Source organism: Leptodactylus fuscus, chromosome 5, assembly GCF_031893055.1.
Source record: "Leptodactylus fuscus isolate aLepFus1 chromosome 5, aLepFus1.hap2, whole genome shotgun sequence".
Classification (NCBI taxonomy): domain Eukaryota; kingdom Metazoa; phylum Chordata; class Amphibia; order Anura; family Leptodactylidae; genus Leptodactylus; species Leptodactylus fuscus.
Genome location: NC_134269.1, coordinates 96,996,783 through 97,012,290, shown reverse-complemented (window position 1 = coordinate 97,012,290; position 15,508 = coordinate 96,996,783). Strand labels below are relative to the sequence as shown.

The 15,508-nt window shown below is 39.3% G+C and overlaps 1 protein-coding gene across 1 annotated transcript in view; it reads right to left on the bottom strand.

Annotated features, from left to right (window-relative positions):
- Positions 1-15,275, bottom strand: part of MAPK8IP2 (mitogen-activated protein kinase 8 interacting protein 2) — a 44,689-nt gene extending 29,414 nt beyond the window's left edge. Inside the window, exon 1 of the mRNA XM_075273807.1 lies at positions 14,831-15,275. Coding sequence (XP_075129908.1) covers positions 14,831-14,895 — 65 coding nt within the window. The 5' untranslated portion in view covers positions 14,896-15,275. The remainder of the gene's footprint in view (positions 1-14,830) is intronic.
- Between the last annotated feature and the right edge of the window lie 233 nt (positions 15,276-15,508).

Genomic DNA, 15,508 nt, shown 5'->3' with positions numbered 1-15,508 from the left:
AAAGTATTCTGTAATACATTGTATATTGTCAAATATATTGCATTTTTTTTCTTTCATTGGTCCTGAATTTACAGCTTGTTTTAGTTAAACTACAAATAAATTCTACAGCCTTCAGAGCTGAAATCTCCCATTTCTTTTGACAATTGTCTTTCTTTACCATACGCACATTTATCACATTTAGGGAAAAACTAAGCTGCCAAAACCTTCAGAAAGCAACCAGAGATGTGTCTGTAATACAGATTGTAATTCAGGATCGGTGCAAGAGAAGTAACGCAATATATATACAAAGTTACTCAGTATTTCATATATCTCTATATAAGCTGTAAAACAAGCGTGAAGCTATTAATATATCTTCCATATAATAACCAATACATCTACAACAAATGCACAGTGTTGGAAATTCTGATGGGGCAAATCTATCACATGAAGGGCACAAATGGATCCTGATCCCCATTAGCTGTTATGTGGTCCATTAGATATCCATTAAAATGTCCATCATTTTGCCATGCATGCAGGACTTTTCATCCGTGATCTCAAATGTCAGACACAGATATAAACATAGCCTGAGCTTGTCAAAGGTACACTATATTGTAGAAATCACAGCTCTCCATAGAGAATATCATGTAAATCAGTCCAGTTTATTAAGCATTAATGTAATTTAATATACTGAAAATGTCCGATGGGTAAAGACATATTTTCCTGATGTTTTGACCCTCCAAGACCTTATTAGAAAAGTTGCAAAGGTTGTGCAATGAGCAGAAGTGGACAAGCAAATACAACACATGGTGCAATTTAGAGAATACATTGTATTATCGCTTAATAAATTGTTACCATTATACAGTATTCTATGGAGAACGCTGTAATATATTACTTAGGGATTCTGTCACACACAATGATCCTCTCCTCTTACTTTCTTCAAGTGCTGACCTCTATGTGTATTACTGTCAGAGATAGAAGACTTAGCCCTGACAAAATGCTAATTTCTGCATTATAGGAATATTATCCTTCAAGGGAATCTGACATGAAAATGTCTGTGCTATTTGTAGGCAGCACATTATAGCCAGGATTTGCTGAGTAGACTGATGTAAAGTTTTGTTAAAAAATATTTAGTACAACCAGCTCTTTCTCTACTGAGAAGTCAAGGAAGCGGTCCTATAGGGGGAGGAGCTCAATTACTGAAAGGACCACCTCCTTGACTACTCAGCCTAGAAAGAGCAGATCTTTCAATACATAAATGCTGAGTTATACTGAATCTTTTCCTGCAGAATTCTATATAAATCTGCTCAGCTCCTCCTGCTCTATAACTTGCTGCCTACTAATTCAACTGCATTTCATATGTGATAAATTTCCTTTGAGCATTATATATGCAGATGTATTACACTACCACTATGTATAATAGAATATTCAGAGATGAAACTGCTTCTGTGATGTGAGGACCAGAATGTTGATGCACTCACAGCACATGGATCCAGATCTGTGCGCCCTCCAGCAGGTGCATTTACTAGACTAGCTGTATATCTGTGGTTTGCGTATAATAATGCACATCACACACATAATGACAAACACACAAACTGCTCCTCGCTTTACCTCAATATGTGTGTTTCTTACAACATGAGAACTAATAATAGTGATTAGTAAGGTCGTCTAGAAAATGTTGTGACTATAGCACAGTAGTCAGTAACAACTGCAAGACTAAAATGGAGTGTTTCCACAGCTGTGTATCTAAAGGAGTCTTACAATTTTATTTTTATGTAACACATAGGAAGGCCTTAAATAATAAATGGTATATATCTGCCCATTTGGTCGGGGATCCAGAGTCTCCTTTCGGGTCCCTGGACTTGCCTTCTGCCTGTGCATAAGCCAGCCGATGCTTTCTGTGAACATAGTATCCCTGCTCAGCCACTCATTGGCTGACACACTCATGTACGGGCTAAAGGTCAGGAAGACCAAGGAAGCAAATCGAAATTCTCCGCTGGATCCTTGGTCAAGTGGACGGATAACTATACAGCATTTGTTATCTTAAGCCTCACTATCTTAAAAAAAATGAACAAACATGATCTAATGGAATACCCATTAAACATCCAAAACCCTGAGCTATCTTTCTCTTGCAAGCTCCACCATCAGCCCTAAAGGCAGGATGTAGATGTTTGACAACTATATATTTTGTAACCTGGTAGCCAGGGAGTCCTTCCCCTCCTATGTGCATCCCTATGCAGATTCATGCTTCAATTAATATGTCAGTACAATTAGAAACATAATTGAGTAATAATGAGGAACAAAGTTAATTTGTCCACCAGGGAGGTAATAGACATATCTAGCTTATTTGTAGGGGCTTGTCGATAGGATCTTGCTGTCCCAAACACACGCAGGATGAAATAGTAACAGGTTTGGAGTTAAACAGAATTATTGAGACTATGGGGGCATTCACATTACTGCTGAATGTCTGTTCTGATAGGGTCCATTAAAAACGCCATAGGCATCAATGTTAAAATATAACAGATGCTTAACGTCCATCGTAAGTCCGTTATTTTGAACAGACGTGCAAGTCCTTCACCCCATGTTATTATGTCCTCTAAAATTACGGACTTGACAGATTTGGTGAAAACGGACACTATGGGACAACAGATCAAATCCAATTGAAATCATTGGGATTTTTAAAGGATTTATGACAAATCTGCTAGTGTCCGTTAATATTTTGTTACAGATGCTAGAAACGGACTCCAATAGTGGTAGTGTGAACTATGGCCTAAACAGTATACCTGTTTTGTTTTATTAAAGTTTTAAGGACAAACTGTTATGTATGTGGACATCAGAAGTCACAGTATACCTGGTCAATATTTGGTTTATGTTCTGCAGTTTTGTAGCAGTTTCTCCCTCTGCATGCTATATCTGTAATGTGTAGTTCTTTCTGAGTTGCAATACACTGCACACAGTGCACAGAGATGCAATCTACTCTGTAACTCTCTCTATGGTACTCAGAAACAGCCAGCTTCTATTAGATGCCTTTCTGTTCATATCTTCTGCACTTCCTACTCACTCCTCCCCTCTCCATAGACTTCTACAGACATGTGTAATAAGAGTCATGTGACCTGCTGTCCATATCAAGATGGCTACAGGGATGTTCACAGTAAAGGTCATCTTAGCAGAGTAAGGGGAACAGCTAAGCAACCTGATAAGAGCAAAAAGAGGCATTTGTCTCATTTTACCATTTAAAAAAAAAAAATGTTTAGCCCTCCTAGGCGGATTGAACCTGCAATTTTCAGATCGTTTCTACTATAGAGTGCAATACAGTACTATCCCGCCTGTCACACCAGTAGAACGGTTCCTGTGATCTTGCCACTTAAGAGCCTTTCTATCAACCAAAAGTGAAAGTTCAGTGGGGAATGGCCCAGAAGAGGGAAATGAAGGTACTGGGGTCTATAATACAGAGTTAATGCTCACAATAATAGGAAACTCCGATCACAGACATTGCTGAAGGGTTTCTGCAGAGAAGGGCCTTGTCGACCACATAATCTCACATCTATGCCAGAAAACTGGGGTAGATACATTGATAAATGTACCCCATTCTCTGAGATTAAAGCCAAATCAGAACATCTCTTCCAAAAGGAAAAGTGCTGTTTTGAGGTTATTGTCCCTCTTTGTCCCAGAGTTTGGTTGGATGAGAGGTCACAAGGGGTAACTGGAATTTTTTATATTTCAATACATTTGGTAGTATTTGTCCTGAGTCAAAAAAAAGCTGCTCTAAGAGCTAATTTACATGTATTGATATTCAGACAGATTGAGCACCGATCAATGATATGCTATAACACATGATTTTCTACATAGTGACATAGTGGGTTGAGAAAAAATACAACTGTTTTAGGCTAGAACTACAAGGCAACTTTGGCTGTGATTTGTCATCTGAACAAAGACGCTGTATCACCCTACAACTCCTTCACCAATGTAAGTGAATGGAGTTGCACTGGTGACCTAAAAGCTGCTGCTACTGCTACTTCTAGTTGGAAAAAATGCCTCACTGCTCAATCTTTTTACAAGTAAACCCTTGTAATACCCTTGGGATTGCAATGTGGCTCCATTCACTTACATTGGTGAAGTAGTTTAGGGTGACATAGCAATGTTTGGTCAAGTGACAGAAGTTGCGGCCAAAGTCACCATGTAGCCCTAGCTGTCCACTTGTTCACCCAAAGAAAACCACTGTATTAGTGACTCAGACCCAATTTACCAAATAGACATCGTACACCAATTGCAGTAGACCTGTATACTATAGTTTACAATGAAGATATCTTACACTTCTTCAAACCTCACCACATTTTCCGCCATTATCAAAGTCTACAGAGCATGTTCAGATAGTAAAATATAATGCTTCCAAACTTTGTTACAAAATTGTAATTCCACACAGTGACCCTGTGTTCTTTATTCATTTTGGGATACATATAATTTGTTGCACTGGGTTTTATTAGGACCATTTACTGTTTTATTTAAGTATATCATATTCACCCTCAGTCTTCATTTCTATGGGCAAAATAAGTTTAGTTTCTCCATTGTTTGCCTCAGCCTTTATCTCCACCAATGAAAAGTACATGGAGGAGAAATACTAAGTGGAATCATTCATCCATCCAAACAGTCCCATTATGTTGGCACCTCATCCCCTGTTTACAGACGGTGATGTGTCACCTAAAAAAAAATATTTATGCCACATAAAAGGTTAAATCAACCAACAAACCAGACAATCAGCACAAAAAAATGAAGTCATAGATATAACAATATCACAAAAGTAAACTACACTATATGAATTTATACAATAACATTTCCAGAGAATGACAATCTGTCCTGGTCAGGTAATGGAAACACAAGTCTGAATTGTATCAAGTTATTCACTTGTAACTTTTATACAGTAGGTTTATAACATTGTGCGCCAATGTGAACACCACAAGGCCAAGACAAATTTTTGTTCTCATAAAAACAATGGGCTGATCACTTTCATGTCCTTAATACAGTGTTATCAAATGTACATATAGAATATTCATTCATACATGATCTTAGAAATAAGGCATTTCCCTTGACAAACACCACTCAATCTCCAGTTGGACTAACATGTTTTTTCTTTTTTAACCACTGATTCCAAGTCTGTCCGCTAAAACGTTTACATGAATTATTAGAAATTTCTTGTACTATATTTGGACGACTGGCCTAGAAGGACTATTGTGGTTCCAACTAGTCGTGGGATAGGTGTATCTTTTACACATCTCAGCACAACTTGGTGTATCTTGGTGCATCTAGTTTGGCCTAGACGATGCTTATCAGAGAAATAAGGTGTGGCTTAAATATGCCAAGAAGCATCAAAAAAGTTCCAAAATTGCGTTATAAAATCTTGTGCATTTTCAGACTGCCTGTCTAAATTTACATTGTCTAACTAGTAGTAGTTCTGGGCCACAGTATCCTCCACTCTGCATATAAAACTAATCTGATGAATCTCTATGTTGTACTATAATTTCTAACAGATGGAAATATCAGCAAGGATTAGGAGGATGGACATAGGGAACTGATGCAGAGATGTCAGTTGATGCAAACGTCATCAAGGAAAATGATGGTTTTATCTAGATCTAAGACTGTCTCTAATGTTCTCCTACTGTAAGCATCTTCATTGTTCATTTTCTGCTCATTATACTGCTCACTGCAATATTAGTTAATAAATGTACTACATGGACAATCTCTCTGATGTTTTTAATTTTTTAAGTAATAAAAAAACTTTTACTAGTATTCCATGTTAACAGGCTACCCTTATTTATCCCCTTTTCAACCTTTACCATCCAGTCACCGACATTTCTCAGATTGTGAGATCTGTTTACTTAGAAATCTTATAATTACAATACTCTTTATTAGGGTATGTAGCATGGGTGGGCAATTAATTTTCCCATGGGGCCACATGAGAAATTGTAACGGTTCTAGAGCGCCATGTGAGTCGCAGCAAATTTAGCTCCACCCACTTCTCTGCTGACTCCGCCCATTCTCAATCATTTTTCCATGTGCCCCACAAAGTAAAATCCTCCTACAGTCACCCTAACATTATACACCCCCACATTATAACGTTTTCCTCCAAATGTCCCACAGTATTAAGTCCCTCTCCTGGTGTCCCAGTATAAACCAGCAGAAACTAATGGGGACATTAAACTGGGGGCAACTAGAGGCAGACAGGTCCCCCTCAAGCTACCCCCCATGGTTTAATATCCTCCTCCAGCTGCCCCAGTTTAATTTCACCCTCCATCTGCCCCCTAGTTTAATTTTCCCCCTATATGTGCATTAAGTTTAACTGCCCCCTACATCTGCCCCTAGTTCCCCCCTCTTTCTCACACATGTTGTCTCTTCTCTCTTTATCATCCAGCAGCCCCCATAGCCGGCAGCTTGCAGGAAGCACACAGTCCTGTGTGGCTCCGCCCACTAACGAGCCATAGCCGATCCTGATGATAGGCTGTGATGACATCATCACAGGTCCTTGAACATCTGCCCCCTAGTTTAATGTCCCCCCTCCATGTGCATTCAGTTTAACTGCCCCCCTACATCTGGCCCTTGTTCCCCCCTCTTGCTCACACATGCTGTCTCTTCTCTCTTTATCATCCAGTAGTCCCCATTGCCGACAGCTTGCAGAAAGCACACAGTCCTGTGTGGCTCCGCCCACTAACGAGTCATAGCCTATCCTGGTGATAGGTTGTGATAACATCATCACAGGTCCTTCAAAAACCTTCCACTAGCTATGTGGGCCGGATAGAAGCAGTCAGAGGGCTGGATGAGGCCCGCGGGCCGCACATTGCCCAGGTCTGGTATATAGATATCATAGAGGCGTTCCCTCACTTAGGAGCCCCCTCTGTGGGTCAGAGTCGGCCGTCCATGCATTACATATTAATCTAAGTGTTCTGCATGTAATTCTACATTTCCTTTTCAGTATCTGCTTCTGGAGAAATGTATACCTAGACGGTTTTCAGAGACAATACACATTAAGAAAACCACCGAAGGATACCTAGTAGGAAAATAAAATAAAGAACTTTCTTGAACCCTATGTTTTTTTCGATTACTGGTTTACAAACATATGGCCACAAGTTAAGCTATTAAGACTTAATTCCAGACACAGCTATTGAGAAACATGAAGCCAACAAAACCAAACGTAATGAGAATCCTTTAGTAAGTAAAAGATATTGGGGTCATTGCATTTCACAGATTGGAAGTGTTTAGAAATAATTTGTGTTACTATGCAAGGGAATAACAAACCAAGGTTGATTATTATTATTATGTTTATTATTTGGTTTGTTATTTCTTTGGATAGTAACACAAATTATTTCTAAACACTTCCGATCTATGAAGTGAAATGACCCCAGTATCTTTTACTTACTAAAGGATCCTCAATTACATTCTGGTTTTGTTGGCTTCATGTTTCTCAATAGCTGCATCTGGAATTAAGTCTTAATAGCTTAACTTGTGGCCATATGTTTGTAAAACAGTAATCGAAAACAAACTTAGGGTTCAAGAAAGTTCTTCACTTTATTTTTATTCTGTAAAGATTCCTGACCACTCATAATGTGGCAGGTAAGTATGTAAGGAAATGGAATAAAAACCATTGATTTACCTACATTTGAGGGTACAGTGCTTTTGAATCCAAATTCCTCTATCATTCTTGCAACGGATTTATTTGGAATATGACCAATAGATTTGCAATATTGATAATACTAACTACTTGCAAGCCCCCCAAATAACAATTCTATAGAATCTTTTCTTAGAACTCTCATTGTCTTCAATATTGTCTACAATAAATTGACAAATGAATGGTACAATAACTGTTGTGAAAGATTTGGGTCCTCCTAGAGATAAGCGAACCAGTGACTGCTGGTGGTGCGTTCCATGTCAATGGAGCGCCACACACTGCAAGGAAGCCCAGAAAACATAAAACCAGATGAGTATAAATGTTTATTTACCACATCTCTCCTGGGCCATCACTTATTATACTGATCTGAAGAGACCACAGCAGAGGCATAGCTAGCGGGGGAGCCGCAGCCTCCTCTGCCCACCTACGGGGCCATCACAAAGTAGCAATTTCATTTGATAAAGTTGAAATACGTGGTAGAGGAGGAAGCTGTTGGCTTCCTTCTCTTATTCTTAGTTTGCAGGCTACTGTACCTTCTAATAATGACCAATGACCATGAGCCCCATGTAAAGCAAATATCTACCACTATATGGTTACTGTATGATGGTAATATTGGGGGGCAGACTCAGATACATTTTTCCGCCTGTGCTGAACCCCTAGCTATGTCTCTGGAACACAGAGTTAATAATGTCACCTCTGGTCGCAAAAAAGATTCTTCTGAGGTTCACACATTTCTAGTTCCTACATACTACGACATGATGCCATCTAATCAGTGCTAACAGTATCAGGCTGTGGAAAGTCACACACTACTGACAAAGGAATGATAATGTCCAGCTGTCAATATTTCAAACACATCCTGGATGAGTAGCAGAGGAACAGCATAATGCAACGTTCATATGAAAAGTGTTCTAACAGTTATTAATGAAGAGGACAAATAGTTACTGAAACACACAGTTCAGACAATCTGTGGGAGAAGTGGCAGAGAGAAAAGTCCTGCATGGAGGACTTTTCTCTCCACCGGTTTCAGTATAAAATCAGTGGACACCTGATGAACACCCAATCGATAATATTATAGTCTTGGGAGTTAGCTGATGTTCTCTGTTTTAATGGTCCAGATCACTGTTGTTAAGGTCCCAAACAACAGAGAACCATGCACAAATGTGAACCTAGCCTCAGGATAGCAGAATGGTCATTGTTAAATTGACTATACGTGTCTAGAAAGAGTCAGTTCCCAACTGATAGTTGCCATCCTGTCTATCCTTTAAATCTCTGATATACTGGGCGTCCTATGTACTTTTTATGCACTTTCTATGCACATTTTTCACATTTCACAAACACTTTGGACTCAATTTCTGCATTAAAAACATATTGTGGCAGATTTACTTTTGTGGCTATGACTATGGTGTAAATGTGTCACATTTTGGAAGTACTCAGTTCATCTTGGCACAGTTTGGCATATCTAGTTTGAGATAATAGTCACTTAAAAGGCAGGCATAGGTTTGTGGGGAAAAAGGCACATGGCTTAATGTGCAAATTTTGGATTAAAACTCTGGTTCAAAGTAAGCAAACTAATAGGTGTTATTTAGTCTATACAATGAAAAAATGCACAGATCTATCACTCTCCATCAGTAACTGTGATAAACCTAGCACATGTTCCTACTGCCTGTCTATGTTGAAGCTTACTATTCGAAAACATATTTGAGCTCAACCTAATTGTCCTTCCAACCATCCAACATGTAATAAGGGTAAGGACACTCATTCAGGTTCTGTTGATGCAGTTTCTGAAGCCGGAGTCAGTAGATTACAGTAAAGAGAGAACACAGGAGAGATGGTAATTCTTTCTTTTTAATCCATTCCTGGTTTGAGCATCAAAATCTGCATCAACAAAACCTGAATGTGGATCTTACCCTAATGGAGTTTCACCAAATCATTCAATGGCTTTCAGTACTTCAAGTAACTATGTAATATGAAAAAAGTCTAGTAATAGACGTTAAATCCACTAAATCCCTAGACCATATTTCCATAATTCTCCTGTCTTTCTTTAGCTAAAGCAGTGATCAGTCTACAAAGACCCAGAAAGATCAAATATAAGTTGGTTTTATGAAGAGAGCAGCTAAGATGCCTCCCATTATTGTAGCTAAAGTTCTCTGACTGCAGGAGAGGTGGATTTTATTCATGTTCCTTCATTCTTTAGCAGTGATGATGGGCAATAGATCAGACTTCAGTGTAGCTATTGATTCATGTTATGAGTCATTTCCTTCTAAGTAAGAGCCATCTTTGTTAGTCTTCTGTATGGGTCTATAGGATTGTAGACTGGAATTCTGCTTTGTATTGGGAAATAACATCATAACTATCTTACTTATCAAATATTACTAACAATTTTACATTGGGGAATTTTTATGAATGAAGTATGTAACCATTTTATATAAAAAGTCATGGCAGATATTTTATGTGTCATTTCTTAATGCCCCCATACAAATAAGAGCAATGTTGGTTGGGTGATGTATATGGGAGGCCTCCAGACAGATAATGTTGGAGGTGAGACAAGTTGGCATGTTGAGTTTCAGCACCTTTTGTTCTTAGAGGAGATAAGCTACTGACAGAGGTGTTTTATGTCTGAGGAAGAGGCCTAGAAGCCTCAAAAGCTTGCAATCTGTCGTCATTTTAGTTAGCCATTAAAGGTATCAACTACTGAAGACTCTCAATTTGTTATATTTCATATCCACTGGCTAACACGGTACAAAGATATTTTTCCCTTATCTCTAGTCACTGACACATGCACACTAAGGCAAACCAAACATGCATATGTGTATGGTAGAACTGAAAGACAAATTGTTGGCTGAACAATATGTTATGGGCACCTTTATAAGTGACATCGAGAGCATAAAAAGGGCCTACAAAGACATGCTTTGCTCTCATTCCATTCTCATTCCCTATTATAACAAAAACAGACAAGAGGAGGCCTAAACTACATTGGCAATGGATAGGAGCACAACTCAATCCCAAAAGGTTCCCATAGTTAACCTTATTACAGTATATTCTGCGGCTAAAGGTGCACCACAGAGTATAACTGACACCTACAGAAAGTGATTTATGATAATTTATTATAACTATTTCGCCCAGATAGCTCTGGCCAAACATTATTAGCAGCAGAAAATATACCATAGAAGGAAGAAATGACATCCACATATAAATGCTATATGCAATCATAATTTTGTGACATATTTAGTGTCAGTAAATCAGTAAGTAAGTCAACCTGAAATAAGTGAAGTGAACCGGTCCTAAAATTATTTATAAGCACTACTTACGCTAGGTTCACACCTGCGTTCATCTGTCCGTTCTGAGCTTTCCGTCTTCTGCATGCCAGAAGTCGGAAAGCTCAGACCGGGTCCGGCCGTGAGCGGCGGTGAGCGTTTTATGTTCTCCGCCGCAAAACCGGATTTTTTAATCCGGACACAGAGTACTGCATGTCCAACTCTGTGTCCGGATTATAAAACCCGGTTTCGTGGCGGAGAGCATAAAACGCTCACCGCCGCTCACGACCGGACATCTCTCTCACCCATTCAAATGAATGGGTGAGAGAGACTCCTGCAGGTTTCCGTCTCCTGCTCTGCTTTATGCAGGAAACGGAAACCTGAACTACGGAGTTCACAACGCAGATGTGAACGAGCCCTTACAATGAATTGGGAACAGAAACGCTGGTACTCGTGGCTGTATCTATGAGGATAGCCCTGGACAGCACCATTCTGGCTCTAAGAAATTTCTGGAAAATGGGTTGGTAATCGTATACAAATCTACATTAGGCTAATACAGAATACTGCAGAGGTAACATCGTCATTCTGGTGAAATGAGCATTTCCTACCATGTTACACATTTTAGTGATCATTTATAAGCCCTATTTTTAGAATATGTACTTGTTCCTAGGGTATAATATATAATGAATATAAATGACCGCTCTTCTATCATATCATAACAATAAAGCTAAGCCGCTGTTTCTATTCTTTGTGATTGTACTTGAAATGGAACCATTTCTGTAACATCTCAGCACTACCCTTAATAACATTACTCTATCTGAACTATATGAGAGTTGTAGAGCCAAGAGTTTCATGCTTTTAGATGCTGCAATAAAATGTAGGACCATACTACACCATAATATCATATAGTCTGTGCTCTGGCTATAGCAGCATAGCCCTGAATATGGTGTTCATGAAGGTGGAAACAAGTTGTGAGGAGTAGTAACATATGTTGTGCCATGTGGTAATATGGTGATGCCCATGTTCCAGCTTGCACAATATGGTTGACAATAAAGCTGGCCATATTAGGATTTTGAAAAGCTGAAAATATCAATGTCTGGCATGATCGGCTGCTTTCGACCGATTATCAACCAACTTGCGCTCAGGGAGATTTATTAACTACACCATTTTGGTGACGTAAAAAAAAAAAAATCACAGACCTCACGTTTGTGACTTTTTAAATGCCATTTTTATACCGCCCTCTTCACTTTCTGAAATTGAAGTCTGTTAAGGGCCCATCGCCCCCTGCCATATTTATTATCTATTATGCCTGAAATCTGAAACCATGCACCCTCCTCAGCCAGCACAGGAAATATAAAGACCAGCACTGAAAATGAAGGTCTTCATAAATTTTCCCCACAGCCAATAGGTTTGTTTAGTTGTTAATGCCAATCGCGGGGTTGTTTGTGTGAACAACTGATCATTGATTGGTCTGCTGCATGATGGCAATCCAAAATCTAATGTCATCTAATGTCTAATGGCCATCTTTAGCCTTGTGCAGCCTTGACATTAACGTGTCAATTATGCATCCATTACATTAATACATTCTGTGGGATTAAGACTTCAGGGAAAAAGTTTAACTGTTTGTATAATGTCACACAACGCGGCCTGAGATGATATTTATATCTATTAAGATTCAAGTCTAAAAAATTCTTTGCTAAAAGCTCCACATCTGTTCCATCAGAAACTGCAGCTTTACTTTAAATACTCTTTACAATTTCTTATTTCAATAAAGAGAAAACATACAAATAGATATACAGTACATGGAATCAAATTCTTGCATACAAAGCCAATCGGTATTAATAGTATTCATACATGGTACACATTATAAAATCAATGTCCTTCCATCCTGACAACTCTTACTGCATATAAAGGAACATCATGCATAATGCAACTCACATGACAAATAATAGCTGGAAATCTGTGTCATCTTACAAAAACAAAGTGCAGACATCTGTCCACGCTTAATACACATTTTTGGCATTGACCAACAAAGATGTGAAAAGAGATCCCTACAAAGTGAATGTAATGGTGACATTGGCAGCAGACCTCGCAGGCTTTCCTGATTTTTTAAATTTTTTTTGCAAAACCCTTCAAGCATTTGTTTGGATTTAACACTGGATAACCCTGTTGTTTTCTGTGGCAGTGTCAATATCTTGATGGAAAAAAAATGTTTCTATCAACTTGCACTCTCTTGTAGACTGCATCATGTTTTCCTTTGGGATTTCCCTGTATTTTGCTGCATTAATTGTATTCTCTAGTTTCCCAATCCTTTGGTGGCCTGCTGCAGAGACACTGCATACCACTGATACTACTGTTGCTATGCTTTATAGTTAGGATAATGTGTTTATTTTAGGATTACATCCATCATAGCTTTTCGTGGTGTCTAAAGCTCACTTTTAGACTGGTTACACTACAGCACCACTTCCCACATCAGTACCCTAAATGGCTTTATGCCAAGCTACAACTATAACATATTTTAGGTACAATCTCAGCCACAGATTTACCACTGTAACATTTCCTTTCTATTGTTTGGTTATTAAATAAATTGTATACTAAGAAATATTTTCTCACATTTATCTCAATAACATTGTGATTGAAATGTCTTGATCTTGCTGAAAACTGATGGGCCTTCCAGTTACAGGTATACAGATACCACAGTCACAAGTCAGAAGAGACTACTTATGTGACCTTTATTATTATTTATTTATCAATATATATTATTTATTATGAGCCCAGACTAAACAGTACCATAAATTAGGGGGCTTGTTTAATGGCCTGCAGTGTTAGTCATTTTGCACAGCTATAACACAACATTCTGAGTAATAGTTAAAATCATAACCTACAAGGTACCTGAATGAGAAAGATGTATTAAAATGGGAACAAGGATGAAAGTAGAATTGTGTACAACCCATATTATATAAATAAAAATAGACACCATTCCTATGAGAATACAAGTACCTGACAACCCATATCCCAGAAAACACTTTCTGAATAAATATGAGGAGACAATGTAACATATATCTTACTTCTTTTGTACACTAGATTGGTATATAGTGACGTCCATGAAACCATATTAAGCTACCGCTGTATTGTCTATTTTGTGTGTTGATAGGCCTCTGTACCGTGCAGATGACTGCAGCAATGCTGTACAAGTCCAGTTTACTAAGCATTAAGGTAACACTGCCATATTTACTGCATTCTGAGAAACATATAACAACAGCAAATGCAACACTATATATATTGTGAGAATCTAAGGAAATAAAGTCGTGTGTCAATGTCAAGATGTTACATTGTAAGGCACCAAACAATGATTCTGTAACATTTGTGGTCATGAGAGTAGTTTATACTATACAATTTATTTGTAATGTATGGTCAAATATTTCCTGTGTAAACAGTAACATACATTTTGTAGCATTTATATATCTAATAAATCGAAGACACAAATACATATGAAATGACTTACACATTGCAGGAGTGATATTATTAGAAAATGGATACGTGAATGGCAATGGCATAGTATTATTGTTAATATTACTACTATCGAGAAGCAATACATATAGAGTACAGGACATCAGTATAGTATTCCTAATATTAACTGCTACTCATCTGCCTCCATATAGTTATATTGCATATAGATTATATATTCAAGCCTGCAGCCCAGGAGAGGTTCTTGTTGTTGTTTGCTTGCCTGTGTCTTAAGATGTCTGGCACAGGTCCCATTCTGATAATATGGAGGACAGATGTGTCATATGATGTAATGTGAGTGCATCCCCATATGTAGTGAGCCCCCAGCACATGACTGCTGTATGTAGCAGTGCCAGGCACATTATCTACTCCCTGGCACTAGCACTGCCTGCTATTGCCACCTACACAAGAACATGACACAGAACCTGGCTCTCACCTGCAGCCTGGGGGGGAGAGGGAGTGGAAGGTGGAGAGAGAAAACATCTCAGCTCGATCCGCCATCTTCAGCCAGAGAGGAGATGGTCTGAAAGCGGCTCATGCACAGACACACCCTGGGGACAAGCAGAACAGAAGAGTCCAGAGGACAGCCGAGGCCTCCAGATGACAGCCGCTCCTTCCTATACAAAGGCTCCGGCTGCGGAGGGACAGCGCCCAGTGACGGCTCTGCACAACAGTCAGCGCAGCAGCACACACACAAACATGCCCTTCCTCCTGACGCTCTCCCCTCACTGAAGCTGCTCTCTTCTCCGCTGGAGGATGTCTCCTGGCTTCTCACAGATTGCGATGCCTTTGCTGCGGTTTGATGCAGTCACATCCAGGAGAGACTGCACAAGCTAGTAACCAATACACAGACTGGGGGAGGGGAGGAGGCGGGAGGGTGGGGGCTCTAGGAAGTGCAGGATGCAGGGATGGAGGAGGACGGAGAGCACAGCCAGGGACCAGTGATGGAGAGGAGCTGTCCGCTCTGTGGTGCTGAACCTGTATGACATGCGCAGCTGGATCATGTAGCCTGCCCGGGCAATCTGCGCCACATACTACTGGCATGGGGAGAGCTGGCACATGGCCGGAGCTTTACTGACGTCACCTCTAGCTGAAATCCTCGGAAACCACTTAA